The sequence below is a fragment of the Salvia miltiorrhiza genome, unplaced genomic scaffold (assembly GCF_028751815.1).
Source record: "Salvia miltiorrhiza cultivar Shanhuang (shh) unplaced genomic scaffold, IMPLAD_Smil_shh original_scaffold_350_2, whole genome shotgun sequence".
NCBI lineage: Eukaryota > Viridiplantae > Streptophyta > Magnoliopsida > Lamiales > Lamiaceae > Salvia > Salvia miltiorrhiza.
Window position 1 is genome coordinate 487236 of NW_026651531.1, and position 19035 is coordinate 506270.

General features: G+C 39.0%; 3 protein-coding genes across 4 annotated transcripts; 2 read left to right on the plus strand and 1 right to left on the minus strand.

Annotated features, from left to right (window-relative positions):
• Nucleotides 1-202: 202 nt before the first annotated feature.
• LOC131004177 (protein ALP1-like) lies at nt 203-1210 on the minus strand. Its single transcript, XM_057930802.1, has one exon. It carries the CDS (start codon nt 1208-1210, stop codon nt 203-205), a length of 1008 nt encoding a protein of 335 aa, XP_057786785.1.
• A 13351-nt stretch (nt 1211-14561) lies between these two features.
• Nucleotides 14562-15574, plus strand: LOC131004167 (uncharacterized). The gene is made up of 3 exons (XM_057930792.1): nt 14562-15071; nt 15139-15249; nt 15499-15574. Exons 1-3 carry the CDS (start codon nt 14814-14816, stop codon nt 15556-15558), a joined length of 429 nt encoding a protein of 142 aa, XP_057786775.1. The 5' UTR covers nt 14562-14813; the 3' UTR covers nt 15559-15574.
• Nucleotides 15575-15673: 99 nt separating this feature from the next.
• On the plus strand, nt 15674-18228 carry LOC131004189 (protein STRUBBELIG-RECEPTOR FAMILY 5-like). 2 transcript variants are annotated; one of them, XM_057930811.1, is made up of 7 exons: nt 15674-15791; nt 15886-15957; nt 16047-16112; nt 16213-16284; nt 16612-16661; nt 17134-17823; nt 17931-18228. In XM_057930811.1, exons 1-5 carry the CDS (start codon nt 15697-15699, stop codon nt 16628-16630), a joined length of 324 nt encoding a protein of 107 aa, XP_057786794.1. In that variant the 5' UTR covers nt 15674-15696; the 3' UTR covers nt 16631-16661; nt 17134-17823; nt 17931-18228. The 2 variants fall into 2 exon arrangements, with proteins under 2 accessions (XP_057786794.1, XP_057786795.1); XM_057930812.1 differs by lacking the exon at nt 17931-18228 and having other exon boundaries at nt 17134-17188; nt 17300-17921.
• The last annotated feature ends 807 nt before the right edge of the window (nt 18229-19035 follow it).

Below are 19035 nucleotides of genomic sequence, written 5' to 3' on the forward strand. Positions count from 1 at the left end.
TGTGTCTTAGGTGGGTGCTTAAATCCCCATTTCCACAAAATTCATATTTCTACACTTTTATTTTTAAATTCCCAATTTCATTAAAAATAAAATTAAACATTACAATATTTTAAAGACATAATTTAAATACAATAATAATAAAAAAAAATTAAAAGAATTTTCTAGGGCTCAATCGGACCAAAACGAGACCAAATGTGCTCCTTCAAGTCCAATGTGAGGCGAGCATGCATCTCTGCGTCTCGCATGGATGCTTGTCGTGCAACAAATGCACGAAAATTCGGCGGAGCACCGACATGAGGTTGAGATGCGGCGCTACTCGAAGCTTCGTCGGCGTCTTCTTCCCACACTGCGTTGCTTGCTCGCCTTCGTCTTCGATGATCATGTCATGCAAAATGATGCACGTGAACATGATGTCGCTCATTGCCTCCTTGCTCCAAAGACGCGCTGGGCCTTTGACGATTGCCCAACGAGCTTGAAGGACGTCGAAGGCTCGTTCAATATCCTTGCGAGCCGCTTCCTGCATCACTTTGAACCTCTTCCCTTTCGGATCCGTCGGATGTGTAGGACTCTTCACGAATACAGGCCAATTGGGATAGATGCCGTCAGTCAAGTAATACCCACTTGTGTAGTAGGCGTTGTTGACTTGATATGTGACCGGCACCCCCATTCCTTGCAGCCGATCGTTGAACAACGTCGAGTTGTTGAGCACGTTGATGTCGTTGTTCGAACCAGGAGTCCTAAAAAAAGCATGCCAGATCCATAGATCTTGCGAGGCGACGGCTTCGAGGATGATGGTCGGTTCCCCCTGATCGCCGCGAGTGTATGCGCATTGCCATGGCGTTGGACAATTCTTCCACGCCCAATGCATGCAATCAAGGCTCCCTAGCATTCCCGGGAAGCCGTGCTTCGCTTCGTGCATTGCTAGAAGTCGTTGGCAGTCAGCGGAAGTCGGCCTCCTCAAGTACTCCGCGCCGAAGAGTTGAATAATGACACGACAGAATCTCCGCAAGCACTCCAACGATGTGGACTCTGCAATCCAGAGACACTCGTCGTATTGGTCCGCTGCCCCACCGTTAGCTAGCATACGAACAACGACAGTGCATTTTTGCAATGGCGTGAAGTCGGGCCTCCCAAGTGCATCCGTGCGTTGTTGGAAGTATGGATCGGAGGCGACGGCATTAACGATGCGCAAAAACAATGCACGACGCATCCGAAAATGACGGCGAAAGATGTTGTCGGGGAAGACCGGATTTTCATCAAAGTAATCCGCGTGCAAACATACAGCACCGGCTTCACGGTCCCGACGAATGAAAGCCTTCTTCCGCGCACCTCATCGGCGACGACGAGGTTGCTCTTCTGGATCACCAATATCTTGAACAATTTGGTTAAATTGTTGTACAAGATTGGAAAATTCTTCAGCACGTCGCTCGTCCTCGTGGCTTGATGAGGAGGAAGACATTTTTTTTAGAATTTTTTTTGATGTGGAGATGTGAAATGAATGAAGAAGAGTGGTGATATATATAGATAAAAGGAAAAAAAAAATGAAAAAGTCGAATTCGGCCGTTTGATTCAACGGTCATTTTATTAAAAAAATAAAAAAAAATTTACAAACGGTCGAAAATTCAAAAAAGAATCGAATTAATTTTTTTTTAATAGGCGCGTCCGCCGGACGCGCCATACACTTCCGCCTCTCGCCCCGGGTCTTCGCTTCGCCACCCCTTCGAACCAGGACGGGTCTCCAGCGCGCGGCGTCTTCCTTCGTCCCGGCTCGACCCGCCCTTCAATCTCCGCGCTGTGGATGGCCTTAGAGTTGTGAATTTCTATAAGAAAGAAAGGAGAAAGAAAAAGTAAGATACCAAATTGAGTGTTCTGCTATGTTGCTCTGCTCTGGCTGTCTGCTCTGGATGCTCTGCTCTGTCTGCTCCGCTCTGCTTTGAGTGCTCTGCTCTGGCTGCTCTGCTCTACTGCTTTGCTATGCTGCTCTGATCTGGCGTTGGTGCTTAGGTCTGGCTGCTCTGCTTTGCTGCTCTGCTACTTTGCTGCTCTGCTCTGGCGCTGTTGCTCAACTTTGGCGAGTCGGTTCTGAACGAATCAGCTCTGGAGTGTTTCCTTTTTATCTTTTGCGTTTTCTTAGGGGAGGGTGAGTTCTCACCTCCTTGGGTTGTAATCTTTGTTTGGGTATCAGGCACTTCTAGTGCCGGTGCTCTTGGTAATACAATTTTTTTCTGATAAAAAAAAAATGAGTTGAACTTTTATTGGTTGAAGTGAATTAAAGATAAAGAGTTATTATTATTACTTTTTTTTAACATTAACACAAGTGTTCAATGTTGCAGTAGATAAAAACATTAGTAAATAAAATATATTAGGTATTTTAAACAATAAATAAATTAATTTAACTATTAATAATACTAATTAAGTAATTGATAAAACATAAAATTAAAATATGGTGTCGTTTTATGTAAATTATGTATTACTTATATTGTAAAAATATGTATATTATCATTACAAATATATTAATTTTATATGGCCCAAAAGCCAAATATTTATAAGCAAACCAGAATAAGAGGGGCAAAGAGTCGAAAAAATAGTTGGGCTGAATCTATTTATAATATTGGAAATTTCATAGTATTTAAATTTTGTATACTATTTTAAAAAATAGTTTTATTATTATTTATGGAACAATATATATATTTACAGCTCAATTATATTCTTTGATCAGCTTATACTTTGTGTCGTTTTATAGATACATATGAATATATGAATATGAATTACAAATTTCGAGGTGCAAATAAATAATGAATTGTTAAAAATTATAACTATTAAATATAATGAATGTGAAAATATATAAATAAATAATAGATATTTGGCCACTTAATAAATAGGAAATAGTTAAGATTTAATATTCATTCCAACGACTCATTTAATGTTGCAGATTTGCAAACCCGTCAAATCTGCAAATCATGTTGGATAGAGTAACGCTTATATATAGGATCACATAGAGGATGTGTTTTTACCGCAAGTATGTAAGAATGGTGTTCAAAACACTGTTCATCCAGTCATGTTTCTTGGTCGAATACAATATAATACAACACAGAAATATAGATAGATGGAAGATGAATAAATATCTCATACTTGGTTGTTTTCGACCGCTTGGAACATTTAAAAAAAGGTAAAGGGAACAGTTCGCTATCATAAATTAGTTTGAATATAGTTATTGATTTTAAGTGCAATACAAATTGTAAAGAAGTTAATTAATGATGTCATAGTGTATTAATATTATTTTCTTAATTATCATTTGCAGAGATGAATTCAAATGGGATATAGTGCCGAGGTTCACGGTGTAGATGGAGAATTTTAATCCTTAATATGACATTAATGTCATAGAATAGAAATATAGACCCAAGTTTATAATTTAGGGTTTAGAGTGCAGCTGAAATATTAGAATTAGAAAATTGAAAACATATTAAATTAGAATGAAATATAATGAAAAAAAAAAATCATAATTGGGTTATATTTTATAATACTGAGTATTACTTATACAAAAAGAAAAAAAAAACTATCGTATAGAAACTTATATTTTTGTAAACTTATAACCTGATTAATTTTACAACTTATAAATTTTTAAAGAGCTTTTTTTCCAAACACTTTGAAAGACCTTATAAGCACTTGAATAGTATTTACAGAGTATTTGGTTGAGCTTAGCTGTAAGATAAAAAACTTAAATATTAAAATATATGAAATTTACATGCCGTGCTACGCACGGGTGCTCCACTAGTATTATAAATGACTGAAAAGTTAGTTGAATTAATTTATTAGAATTCTTGATTTTATTTGATGGTTATCGATCGCTTAGTTGGTGCATTTTGTCACAATATTTTATCTTATAGTATTAGTAATTTTGCGCCCAAGCGATATATGAGTATATTTTAAAATAAATAAATAATATTTTAAAATAATTTTATATTTAAAATTTAATTATTTAATGAGAAAAAAAATTAGATGCCACACATCCAAATATATGCGGCTGGGTCAACCCGCCTTGACCCGACTTGTCTGCCACCGTCTATAAAAAACAAAAAGATAATTAGTGTATATAATTGCTTAATTTTTTTTTATTTTTAATGATAAATATTGATTATGGTTCATTATATGATAATATTTCTTATTTTTGTAGCCGATAACTCATAAGCCTGATTATAAAAATTCATTCATATCTGTAAACATTATTGATATTTTGCGATGTGTGGTCATATGAACGCATAAGCCTCGATCTATTGTTGTTTGTTTATAAAATTTAGATCAATGACCACATTGGAAATATGAAAATAATAATAAGTGATATTGAAAAATAAATATTGAGTGAAAATAAGATTATGGTAGCAAATGTGATTTTAGCAAACAACTATTGTAGTTTTTATAGAGAGGTGAATTATAATATATACTCACTCCGTTGCAATTCAATAAGCCATAAGGTTTGGGCACAGATGTTAAGAAACGAATAATTTATAATAAAATATGAGAGATTGTTGGGAAGCTTGTGGAATATCATAATCCTTGTTTTGATGATACCAAAATGCATAGGTCTTACTTGTAATAGACTAGAACGGTTTTCAACTCAAGTGTTAGAGTTCGTTTCTAGTTTAACTTGTGGTTCTGAAGACTGAAGACTGAAGGACGAAGGACTGAAGACTAAAGACTGAAGATACCAACTGAAGTTTCAGTTCGGAACTTATTACTTAATGCGTGCCGCGTGGACTCAGCGGACTGATACTAAAGTCAAGTATCAGTTAAACATTCTTCCTCGGACTGAACTTCCAACGTTCAAAGGAAGCCACGTACTCACAAAAGTACAGCCGCATTAAATGCAGAGATCTCAGGATCTTCTTATCTCTGCAGAGGTCATTCCTATTTGGTGGCTACTTTACCAGAGACGTCACATCTCCTGCCCTTCAAGAGAGCCGTTTCCACCAAACAAGGAACCTCGAAGATTGAAGCCTCAGCCCAAATTCGAAATGCTTTCCAACGGAAGAAATCTTGAAGACGTTCTCCGCCAACGGATCTATTCAAGACCTCTCCTATAAATAGCGTTCGAGGATTACTTCAATCTTCACCGATTCAACGACATAAGCTCAAGCTCTGCCAAAATCGCTACTCAGCCTAAAGCTTAACCTCCCCAAAGCTTGAATCGAAGAAGAGAATTCCAAAGCCAAAATCAGTCACTGCTGATTACATATATTCTCTTAGACCTTAGGCAAACCTCTGTTAACCCAGAACCCTAGGTCAAACTTGCTCTAAAGAACTTGTTCTTTGAAGTATAGTTCGCAACCGTTCAAACCTCCTTTCAAGAAGAAAGAGTAGAGTGTTTGAGTGATTCGGAGTTTAGGAAGGTACTCTAACTCTGAGAAATCTTAGCGCGGGTTGTGCTAAGTGTGAGAAATCCGACACGAGTGAAGTGTGGGTGCTGAAGAAGTGGTTTCTTCAGTGGTACGGTTTTGTGCACCCGGCAAGCACACGGTTCGGTTGCAATGCACCAGTTAAGCACTTGCGGAGTGGATTGTTGGTCTGATCAACCGACCGTGGATGTAGGAAAGTATTTTCCGAACCACTTAAAAGTCTCTGTATTATTTACAGCTTTCAGTTTTACATTCTTATTTGTGTTGTTTCAATTGATAAACTGAATTTTGAATAACTGCAAAGAGAAACCTAAGACTAACAACGTGCTCAACCGAGGCTATTACGAAACTAAGTTTATTTCTACAGCGTATGATATCAGTCTGACTGATCTATCCTCTGATAGTCAGGAAGAGTGTTATCATCTCTGTTTTAGCAAACTCGACTGAAGCCCTTACGTGCATCAGTTATGTTCCAGTAACTTAACTGATAACTCCTTACTGAAGAGTTTTCAGTATCAGTCGTCAACCCTGTTTGGTCAAAACTCCTTTCAGTTAACAGGTGTCATAGTTTGCGTGTAAAGTTTCATTTAGATCTCTATCTTGAGATCCCTCTCAGTTTGAGGAAAGAAAAATAGCCCATAGGTGTATTCTCCCCCCCCCATACACCTATTCGAGACCCTTCGGACCTAACAATTAGTATCAGAGCAGGTTGTTCGCAAGAACACTCTGTTTCTGATTAGGTTCTAATTGAACTAGATCCTTTTTCTCAAAGGTCTCGAAAAAGTTTTCTCTTTCAAATTGTGCTTGCTAATTGCTCTATCTGCTGTTAACTGTTCTCTCTTTTTTGATGGAGACTAACCACAACAGATTATCTTCTCTACCTATGTTTAGTATTGAAAAATACGACATATGGAAGTTTCGGCTTGAAAGCTTCCTTACCGCCCAACATTGCCGAATATGGGAAGTCATCACCAATGGATCAATTACCATCACCGAAACCGTCAAAAGGGTTCCTGTTGATCCACATCAGGATCCTTACGATGAGGTCCAGCCCAAGAAAAAGGCAGACTTCTCCACAGAAGAAAGGAAGCAAGATGAGCTAGACAACCTCGCCAAAAGCATCATCTCCGATATCGTTCCTGACAAGCATGTCATGAAGATCATGAAGTGCGGAACTGCAAAGGAGATGTGGGACATTCTTGAAAGAATGTGCATAGGTTCCGAGGAAATCAAGGAGAATAAGCTTTCCATAGCTTGCCAGAAGTTCGACTCCTTCCTCATGCTCAAGAATGAATCTGTCGAAGAGATGGAACTCAGATTCAATCAAATCCTGAATGAAGTTCAATCTATCTCGAAAGATAAGTATACTCAACGAGAAATCAACTTGAAGATTATTCGAGCACTGCCACGAGGAGAATGGCAGATTTACTCAGTCGCTCATCAGTATAAGCCTGGATTCAGTCAGCTCCCGACAAACAAGCTTTTCTCTGATCTCATGGAAAATGAGTTCGATCTTCAGAGAAATCTTGGAATCAAGAAGGCTGGAGGATCAGACGAAGATGGTCTATCAACCTCAAGAGGAGCAGCACTGAAAGCTTCTGCGAGAGAAGGCAAGAAGCAAATCAAAGAACCAGCGGAACTCAACCCTGAGGACTTTTTCAGTCAATATGCTTTGTTGACTAAAAGATTCAACAAGATGGAGTACAAATTCCGCAAGTACAGAAGGTTCCACAAGCAGCACAACAAAGGAAAGGAAAGAGAAAGCAACTCCAGACATTCCACTGATCGAAGCGGAGAAAGAAAGTCAGCCGCTTACGAAATCAAAGACATGGAATGCTTTGGATGCAGAAAGAAAGGGCACTTTCGAAATGAATGCCCTAAACTGACTCAATCTGAGCGCAAAGAGCTGAAAGCCAAGAAGGATCGCAGGTTTACAAAGAAGAAAGCGATGGTTGCTGACGATGCTGAATCTTCCGAAGACACATCAGAATCATCCGACGTCGACTCCACCAGCTCAGACGATGAGAGCCAAGCCCTGATGGCCAATGAATCTGAAAGCGTGGCTGATAACAGCTACGACAATGGAATGAATGGCTCAGAGGTAATCTCTCATTCAAAGACTCCTTATACTGATAACTTCCTGATGTTTTCAGGATACCACTCAGAATCTGGAGAAAGCTCATCAGATAAAACTGACGAGTTCAATCAGCTCATGACTGATCACTGTCAGTTGAGGAAAATGTTCGAAGATATCCTCAAGTAGAATCAGAAAATGGAAAAGGAGATCAATGATGAACGAGCTAAGAATCAGACAATCATCTACTTTCAAGATGAAACTTGTCTTGATCAGCTAATCATGGAGAACAGCCGACTGGAAGAAAAGCTCAGAATCTCCAACTCAGAATGTGATAGAGCAACTCATGAAATCAACAGGCTCAATCACAAACTGGAAGAAACAGTCAAAGACTGCATGATGAAGTCTTCCATGATGAGCAACTTTCCATCAAAAGGCCTTGTTGAAAGCATTGGAGGAAAGGTTGCAGTTGATAAAGGAAAGAATGTCATGATCAATTCAAAGGACGATACTTCTGAAATCACCACATCAGAAGAATCAAGAGATCATGATATGGATGAAGTTCGCAAACGCAAACTGATGGCAAGAACAAATGTTCCATCTCCACGGAGCTATAGACGAGCAAAGGAGACCCCCAACCAGATCATCCTACTGAGAAGACTGGAAAGCAGATTTCAGTCAAAGATCAGGGAAGGAACATTAGGAATCAAGAAGAATCTTCCTCACCAGTCCAGGGGGAAGAACAACCACATCAGTCAGAAACTGAAATCAGTTCAGTTTCAGAAAGAACAACATCCATGGAGACATAACAATGATGAGTTCAGATGAGCCAAACAACATCCTCGACAACAAGCGACTGGACATCATATGACTCATGTCTCACGACATCAGTCAAGTCTCCATCAGTTTGAAATGACTCGAGTATCTCAAGGAAGATACTTCACCGAGCAAAGAAGACCTCAACAACTCATCAGACGAATCTCGTTCAAGAGTGAGGCCTTCAAAAGGAAAGCTCAACAGAAGAATGCTCATGTGCCAACTGAAGCACCAACTACTTCAGTCAGACGATCAGTAAAGCGCAAGAGATCAGCAAGACCAGTTCTGAAGCAAATATGGGTTCCAAAGGGAACTCGAGCTAACCTTGAAGGACCCAAATCTTGATTGGGTACCTGAAGTAACTCTTCCTTGCAGGTCAAAATCAGGAAACATAAAAAAAGGAAGAAGTTAAAGCTTCAATCAGGACATGGTATGTGGATAGCGGCTGCTCAAAGCACATGACGGGCTACAAAGAATATCTATCTCAGTATGTTGAGAAAGCTGGATCCAAAGTTGCATTCGGAGACAACTCAATCGGAGAAACAAAAGGCTATGGTGTGCTCAACATGGGTAACGCCAGTATCAGTAATGTTAGCTTTGTTTCTGGTCTTAAACATAATCTATTATCTGTGAGTCAATTTTGTGATAGCGGTTTCACAGTGAAGATCAAAAAGGATGAATTCAATGTTAGAAACAATCAAAAGAAGGTGGTTCTGAAAGGATTCAGACAAGGAAGTCTCTACGTCGTCTCATGGAAAGACAGCCCACCAGAAACGTGTCTCATCAGCAAAAGTAGCTCGGAGCTCAACTGGCTGTGGCACAGGAGACTCAACCATCTCAATTTCAAGACGATCAACAAACTTGCTAAACACCAACTGGTAAAAGGTCTGCCTTCTATTGTATTCCAGAAGAAGCAAGAATGTGAAGCATGTCAAAGAGGAAAGCAGACGCGAATGTCATTCAAGTCGAAGTCAGGACACTCCTCTGGAAGAATTCTTCAACTACTTCACATGGATCTGTTTGGCCCAATCTCTCCAAGAAGCTACAACGGTAGGAAGTACACCTTAGTTGTTGTGGATGATTATTCACGATATACTTGGGTTATCTTTATCTTCACCAAGAAAGAGACACTGGAGGAATTGCCAAAGCTGCTGAGAAGACTGAGCGTCGAAAAGGAAGTCAACATCATCAGCCTCAGATCAGATCGTGGGACTGTGTTCCTCAATACTGTTATTCGTAAGTATTCTGAGGAACAAGGAATCAGTCATCAAACTTCGGCAGCAAGAACTCCTCAACAGAACGGAGTTGCATAAAGAAGAAACAGGTCTTTGAAGGAAGCAGCAAGGACGATGCTAGCCGAATCAAAACTGCCTTTAAAGTTTTGGGCTGAAGCAGTCAACAACGCATGCTACACGCAGAATCGCTCCTTCCTCACTCAAAGACATGGAAAAACTCCATACGAGCTACGGAAGAACAGGAAGCCTTTAATTGCTTATTTTCATGCTTTCGGTTCTAGGTGTTTCATCCACAACAATGATAAGAAGAGGCTAAAACACATTTGATAGCAAGGCTGATCCAGGAATCTTTCTTGGATACTCTGGAACAGATCGATCCAGCAAAGCCTATCGAGTGTTTAATTCTCAAACTCTTTGTGTTGAAGAAACACCACATGTTGTCTTTGATGAGTCTACAGATGATTTCAGGGAATAGAAAACTGAAAGATGTGTTGAGAACACTGAAGTTTCCAAAGCTGAAATCAACATCACCGAGCCTTCTACTGTTTTAGTGTGGGGACTAGGAAAAGAAGAAGATACTGAGAAGCTTCAGTATCAAAAGATCAGCCAGAGGTCTGAAGTTCAGACTGGAGCCAATGCAGATGGCATCAGTCAAGGGGGAACTCCAATTGCTGAAGTTCGAGTTGAACGTGCCGAAGCAGCTCCAGCTCAACTCTCCCCTGCTCCAGAAGGTGCTCAACACTTCAGAACCGTTATGACTGAAGAAGCCCCACCATCACCAGAAGAGATCAAGAAGTATCGAAGATGGTTTGACCTCCATTCAAAGGAGAACATCATTGGAGAACCATCAGACGGTGTCAAGACTCGAAGATCAATGTGCAATCTCGTCTTTGATATCAATCAGAACTGCATCAACGAAGATAAGAATTTCAGCTGTTTCTTATCATCTACAGAGCCCAAGGATGTCGAAGAAGCTCTGAAGTCCACTCAATGGGTCATCGCAATGCAAGAAGAGCTCAATGAATTCAATCGGAATTTAGTTTGGGAGCTTGTGGATCGACCAGAGGATGCAAAGGTGATTGGTTTGAAATGCGTTTTCAAAAATAAGAAAGACGAAGAAGGAAACGTTGTGAGAAATAAAGCAAGGCTTGTAGCAAAAGGTTACAGTCAAGAAGAAGAAATCAACTACGACGAAACGTTTGCTCCAGTTGCCAGATTGGAAGCAGTCAGACTCTTCTCAGCCTTCACAGCTCACAAAGGTTTCAAGGTACACCAAATGGATGTGAAGTGTGCATTTCTCAATGGAGTGCTCACCGATGAAGTCTACGTGGAACAACTTCCAGGCTTTGAGGTTGCCAGACCAGAAAAGGTGTACAATCTGAAGAAAGCGCTCTATGGCTTGAAGCAAGCTCCAAGAACATGGTATGATACTCTCTCAGAGTATCTTGTTGAACAAGGTTTCAAGAAAGGATCTGTGGACAGAACGTTGTTCACTCTCAAAGAAGAAGATCTCTTGCTTGTTCAGATTTAAGTCGATGACATAATTTTCGGATCTAAATCTGAACGCATGTGCAAGAAGTTTGCTGACATCATGACCAACAAGTTCCAGATGTCCATGATGGGATAAATGAATTTCTTTCTCGGATTGCAAGTCAAGCAGACCATCGAAGGAATACTGATCAGTCAGTCCAAGTATGCCAAGGAACTGATAGCCAAGTTCGGTATTCAGCACATGAAATCAGTCAAGATCCCAATGAATACAAACTGGAAAGTTGATCCAGGTTCAGAAGGAAAATCTGTCTCTTTGACGAAGTACAGAGAAATCATTGGATCATTGCTGTATTTGACTACGAGCAGACCAGATATCGCATATGCAGTCGGGATTTGTGCAAGATATCATTCAGATCCAAAGGAAGCTCATTTGGATGCTGCAAAGCGAATACTGCGATATCTCAAAGGCACACCCAATTTAGGATTGTGGTACCCAGCAGACGACGACTTCAAGCTCACCGGTTATTCAGACTCGAATTTTGCAGGATGCAAAATTGATCGCAAATCAACCTCCGGAACCTGTCAATTCCTAGGCAACAAGCTCATCTCATGGTTTTCAAAGAAGCAGACTTCAGTCGCCACCTCCACAACTGAAGCTGAATATGTTGCTGCCGGAAGCTGCTGTTCACAACTCCTATGGTTAGTCCAACAGTTGAAGGACTATGGGATAGACGAAAAGGAAGTCCCAATCTATTGCGACAGCTCCAGTGCTATTGCAATCTCCCAGAATCCAGTTCATCACACCAGAGTCAAGCATATTGATATTCGACATCACTTCATCCGTGATCACGTCGAAAAGAAGAATATCTCTGTTGAATGGATTCCAACTGCTGTTCAGAGAGCGGACTTGCTGACCAAAGCTCTTCCAGAAGAAAGGTTCAACGATCTGTGTGGAATGATCGACCTCATCAACCCTGAAGAGTAATGCTGTGTTTGAAGATTTTCACAAACAGTCATGCTGACTGGTGGTCAACCAACTGCTGTTCTACAACCGCTGACGTCGAAAGCAATGAAGACAAACGCTCATCTGAAGAGAAGCCATCCTGATGAATCAACTAGGATCAAGTGGTATCGATTGACTACGATGATCAGTCGATCAATAAGTATTTTTTAAGCTTACTATTTAAAATTAGTTATATCTGTTAAGAGTTTTGTGATTTAAGTTCAAAATCTTTCTCTAACTGATCAGTTTCTTTCAAAACCTTTAACTGATTGTTGGAAAATGGAATATCCGAGAAGGACAAGTATTTTAAAAGGGAAAATCTGTTTTGATTGAACTTATCCTGATCTTCTCTAAAAATCTTTCCAACCTTTTGCCTCTGTGATCAAATTTCTTGAGAATCTCATTGACATGACATAATGCAATGATACCTCTCACCTTTTGAAGCTTCAGTCCCCTGCAGTGACGGCGGACGTGAATTTTTACTTTAAAAACATTTTAGGCACAGTTTTCGAAAAACTTTTCATTTTCTTACATGGTAAAATTTGTCTATTTATACCATGTTGTTTTCACATATTTTCTGCATCAACTAACAACTCTCCACAGCCTTCACTGTGAGAAAAATTTCCAATCTTTCCAAAGTTGCAGAGAAAATTTGTTCCGACAAAAGGAGAAATCAATGACTGCAAAGTCATGGAGTGGGAGAATGACGCTCACATACTTGGTCTTCATCGAACCCTTCCACTGGATCTCAACGTCTCTCTGACGTGAAAGTTTGCTCTACCCTCACTTGTATCCAGCGAAGCGAGTGTCTTTCATCCTCATACCCGGACCATACGGTTTGAAGTACCTGTCTCAAGAAGACGGACTTCACCTGTTTCTCAGGCGAGCTTCTTACCTTTTTGTGAAGCTTCCGTGTGGTGCAACATCGACAGTGTCTATCCTCACGATAGCCGCTGATTTGATTTTCCCTTCCCACACACTTCTCTCTACTCCCCTCTCTCTTCTCCAGGAACCTCTCCTCAGCCCTCTTCGGTTTGCATGATAGCCGCTCTCTTCTCTTCCCATTCTGGAGATCCATGCAAATCAACCCCTGCCCTTTTCTTCGTCTCCTCTCATCTTTCACTTTCTTCTTTTTCTAAACCTCCGCATTCTCCATCTACCTCTTACCCTAAGCATCTTTCTCTGGACCATTCTGCGATTCTGTTTCCTCGCAATGGTCTTAGCTTCATCCTTCAGTCAATTCTACCTTTTTGATGTTGCCAAAAAAGGGGAAAAGTTCTTAAGAGACTTATTCTCAAAAGACTGAAGACGATCAAACAAAATGATCATCTCAATGATCATGAGGAAGATTAGCCAAATGATAAGACCTCAAATCAACGGAAAACAAGTGAGAGTGGAACAAGCTTATGAACACGAAGACAGAAGATGGAGATCAAGAAGTTCAAGGCGCAACGATGCAGACTGCTGGAGTCCATGGGTTTCCCATGATGTTTTTGTTTTTCTTTTTACTCCAATGTAAGTCTTTCTCTATACCTCGACTGATGGCTTATCAGTCTTTCTTTAATGAAAAGAACTTCTTTTTTATCTCAACCTGAAGACAATGACTCTTTGTCTAGGCTCTGATTAATGTTTTTATGTCTTCTCCTTGTTCTGTTTTAGAACTGTTTCGTTCTTGACTCTAAGTACAAGTTTTTAGGTTCTATTGTTAAGGGGGAATTGTATTCACCCCAGTTTTAGAACTTGTGCTCTGGGTTCAGTCTTTTTGTTTGTCTAGAACTGCTGTATGGTTTTGGCATCATCAAAAAGGGGGAAATTATTGGGAACCTTGTGGAATATCCTAATCCTTGTTTTGATGATACCAAAATCCATAGGTCTTACTTGTAATAGACTAGAACGGTTTTGAACTCAAGTGTTAGAGTTCGTTTCACTACTACAAAAGTTTACATACATAACAGTGAATAGATAACGGTTTTTTTCAAAAACCGTTATGTATGAGCGCACTTTTAGGAATAGATAACGGTTTTGCGAAAATCCGTTATCTATGTACTGTTATCTAAATGCATAGATAACGGTTTGAACAAATGCGTTATGTTTTTGCGTTATCTATTAGTTGCATACATAACGGTATTACAAACCGTTGTGCCACCGTTATCTATGACCATCTTTTATAACAGTAATTTACAACGGTTTTTGAACCGTTATGTATAAGAGTCATTTACAACGGTTTTTGAACCGTTATGTATGAGCGTCTCTAAAAACTGTTATGTATAATTTTTTTTATTAATTTTTTTAAAATAATATTATATTATCTTATATTATATTAAAAAATAACAAATAAATTATTTATCCTAAAATTTGAATTTATTCCTAGATATAGACTTTGAAAAATAAAAAATTCATAACATTTTTTATTAAAAATCTAAATTAGAAATCTAAATACCAAAAATTGAATATTAAAAGTGAAAAAAAGAAAAAGACAAATCCTTATTTCTCTTCAAAATTTCCCCCAATCTCTTCAAAAATTTTCTCCAATCCCGCGCTGAATCCAATCCTGTCTCCTCCCTGTCTCTCGACTCCCTCTCTCCCCTCTCAACTCCGCCGCCGGCGCCGCTGCCCTGCACCGGCCCGTCATCGCCCACCCTCGCTGCTGCCCCGCGCCCTAGTTCTTCTCTATTCGATTGGTTGAGCCCTAGTTCTTCTCTGTTCGAAACAACCCAGCCGTCGCCATCTCAGGAAGACCGGCGAGCTACGCGACCTAGAGCCCGCCCATCGTTGCTGGTGGTCCGAGGATCGGCGAGCCGATGGTGTTCTACGGCCGGTTCTCTTCTCAACTCCACATAATCGAGGCAGGAAAGGGGGAAAGCCCTAATTCTCTAATTTGCAATCGAGAGCAGATGAGGTTGATAATTGGGCGTCGAACAAGAGTTTTGCCCCTTCTCCCTCTTTCTACCTCCTCTCTGCGCCGCCTTTGTCTCCGGCGAGCAGCCGCTAGCCGCCACCTTCTCCAGCCTGGCGTCGCCCCCCATCCCCATCACCCCTCTCTCGCTTCCACCACCACGGTATACTCTCTCTCTCTCCATTTTCTATATGTATTTCTATCTTTGCGTAATTTTTGAATTTGGGCAGAGCAACCTCCATCGTCGGCTCAGCGCCCACCACCGCTCCAATCGCACCACCACTACCCCTGGCACCTGCCTCCAGCCTCTGACTCCGACAACAGTCGCCCTCATTCTTCAGGTAACAACTAAATGAAATTGAAGAGTTCATTAGGTAGCAAATTTTAGGGCATTTTGGACTCGAATTTTAGGGATTTATGGCTTGAATTTTCGCTAGTTTTTTTTTCTTGTTTCAGTTCATCTCATCTTTTTGTTCTTGGTTATTCTGAATTGAGAATATTGAACACTGCTTTCTGAAAAGAAGTTGCTTAAATTCATCTCATCTGTTTGTTTCCCCAAAGTTAGGGCTGAAACTGTGCATGCTAATTAGGTTGTTCGAAGCAGAAGAAGTGTTGGAATAACAAATCTGCTGCTGTTGCTGATGGTTTAGAATAGGAGCAGCACTGGTTCACAGCTATATTCTAGCTTGTTTTGCTTCTTCTTAAAAAAAAAAAAAGGAAACTGATAAACGAGCTCGTGTTATGCAGTTCAAGCTCTTCAAAATTTGTACAGGTCACTTAACAAGCCGATGCAGCTGGAGCATTGGAAAGAAGAGAGTGGAGACCCTTGTGCAGAACCACCCTGGACTGGAGTTCAATGCATCGGATCATCAATTATCGACCTGTAGTTCTTCATTATCGATATGATGATATAGATTCTTCTTACAGATTGACTATTATAGTGACTCTGACTTCTTATTTGTGTTCTTTTTTTTCAGTAAACTTCATGGGCTGGGGCTGACAGGAAGCATTGGATTTGAGCTCTCAAATCTCAAGAGTCTGAAGAAATTGTAAGAAAATTCTGTCAATTTCTGTGTTCTTCATTCATCATCGTGCATTGTTGTGACCTCTTTTTAATTGTGTGAAAATCATTTTTTAGGGACCTTAGTTCAAATGACATTGAGGGATCAATCCCCTACAGTTTACCTCCCAACCTCACGCACCTGTAAGATACTCGACATAGGCTTGTTCGTGTAAGAACTAAGACCATTTGCTTCAAAAGTTTTACAATAATAACTGTTTTGGTTCTCTTCAATGCATATCAGAAACTTCGCTGAGAACAAATTTAGTCAGAGCTTTCCATACTCGATAGAGAAGATGAAACACCTCCAACATCTGTAAGTAGCTCTATGTTTAATAGGATGTGGTACTGAGAATTCCAAGTCTTCTGTATGATTACTGACCGTGTTTTACTCCGTGTTTTATTAAGATCTTAATTAAGATTGTAAGTCGATGTTGCTTGGTCATCTCAAATTATAAGAAATTTAAGGTTATTCTGGTTCAAATTTGATTAGATACGATTCTATGTTAAGGTAGGATATTTCTCAAACTTTTAGGGTATGGCTCATTCCTCATTCTGTTTCATCTTCTTATCTAAGGTTTCATTCCTTCATTTTAATTTTTGGAGCTTAAGTGCCCTAATCTTTACATTTATGTTGTTTTAGGTTTGAAAGTACACGGTGATAGAGAGATTGATAAAGAGATAAGCTTCAAGGTGAGTTTTATGTCCTCTTGCTTTTAGTTTTAGTTTTATATCCTCTTCCTACATTTTATACCATTGCTTTTAGTGCTAATACTCACTATTAGCACTTTCCACTCATTTTCTTTGCAACTTTATCGCTTGCATGCTGAGAGGTTGGTATTTGGTAATCTGCTTATCAATCTCTTTTATTGAATAATTTGGAACAATTTAATATATTGAGAAGGGTGGGGTTGGAATTGGTGTTAGTTCTTATTTAGCATACTAGAACTCTATCAAACAGGTAAACTATCTAATATATTTTTCTGAAGCATACTTGTTTGGTTTCATGATGCTCTATTACTCTGGTTTCTTATCATCCCTCTCTCCACCAAATTTATTAGGCTTGGCCTTTTGTTATTGTTCTTTGTGTTTCTTTTGGTTCCTGGTAGTGGTAATACAGATCATTGCAAAGATACTGAAAGGTACTTTTTCATGGTTGGCCAAGAAATAACTTCCCAATTCTGGTGCCCCCAGTTAGCTTCAGTGAACGAGAATCGGGAGTAATTACTGCCGCCTTTTGGTTATTACATCTAACTAATGTTATATATTTGTTTTTGGAGGTGAATTTGCGTTAATCACTCTTTTATGTCTGTTTGTATTTGTGGTTGTAGATATGTTATAGTAGGTGGTGGAAATTCAGTTGGTTATGCTGCTCGGACTTTTGTTGAGCATGGAGTGGCTGATGGGAAGCTCTGCATTGTCTCCAAAGAGGTTTTTCATTCTATAATATGGCACAAAACTTTGTGTTGCTGCGCTGCTTTAGTTGTTCTTGTGGAGTATCAGACAATGAAATTTTGTGTATTTTGTGAGCCATAATTAGCTTGCCTTTTTCTCAGTTCGGATGGTTTGTTTATAGTAGTACTCTACTTGTTTCAGTCTGTTCTTTTTCCCTATCTTTGCTTTGTTTTCCTCTTCTTCTTTTCCTTCTCGTAGTTAATTAAAATGCCAATTCACAGATAGATCCTAAATTTGCTTCTTCTTTTGTCTGATCTTCCTGGTCTCACTGATACTGAGAAACCAAGGATGAGAGGTCCAAAGAGGGCTTCAAAGATCAGCAAGCTCTTCAACCTTAACAAGGAAGATGATGTTAGGAAGTATGTCAACACATACCGTCGCACATTCACCACCAAATCTGGTGAGATATTTGCATTCATTTCGTATACAAATACAATGATCCTTGTGTGACTTTAAACCTATTTTGATTTCACATGCTTCCATTTGACATTTATTTTATGAACACAGGCAACAAAGTCAGCAAAGCTCCTAAGAGTGGAGATGAGAAAGTGATAGGAGGACTTTCATGCTTGATGTCGGAAATTGGTCAAGCTGTGGGTATCATTTTACAATTATTTTGAGGTCAAAAGACAACCAGAGAATCATAGCAGGTTGACTAACTAGTTCTTGAGGATTTGGTGCTAGAAATATTGTATGATAGATTTTTATTTTAGCTATAAGGTAGTTGGTATTTTCAATTTTGAATAGGAATATGCAATGATGATGTATACTTGATATTTGGTTCATTTGTATAATAATGTATGAATATTTTGAATGATATATAATATTGTTATTGTTGATTTTATCATTTTGTCGTTTTATAAAAAGTGCAAAATTTAAAAATATACTACAATTATAAAAAGTGCAAAAAACTGTTATAAAAAGTGCAAAAAAGCGTTATGTATTCTAATCAAAGATAACGGTTAAAATCGTTATAAAAAGTGCAAAAATCGTTATAAAAAGTGCAAAAAACCGTTATAAAGAGTGCAAAAAACCGTTATGTATTCTATCAAAGATAACGGTTAAAACCGTTATAAAAAGTGCAAAAAACTGTTAACTATGATAAAAAAAAATAAAAAAAAAATTAATACATAACGGAAAAATCTTAATACATAACGGTGAAAAACCGTTATGTATTCTATCAAAGATAACGGTTTAAACCGTTATAAAAAGTATAAAAAACTGTTAACTATAATATGAAAAAATATATATTATGGAATAGATAACGGATAAATTATAATACATAACAGTCGAAAACCGTTATGTATAATCAATATAGATAACGGTTTTATAACCGTTATGTATGTGTGGTTGTACTGTTATCTATTCCCTTCATAGATAACGGTTTTATAACCGTTATGTATGTGTGGTTGTACTGTTATCTTTTCCCTTCATAGATAACGGTTTTTAAACCGTTGTGTATGACACCTATAATAGATAACACCACTATACACAACGCTTTTTTTGCTCATAGATAACGGATAAAATCCGTTATCTATGTGCGTTTTTCTAGTAGTGTTTCTAGTTTAGCTTGCGATTCTGAAGACTGAAGGACGAAGGACTGAAGACTGAA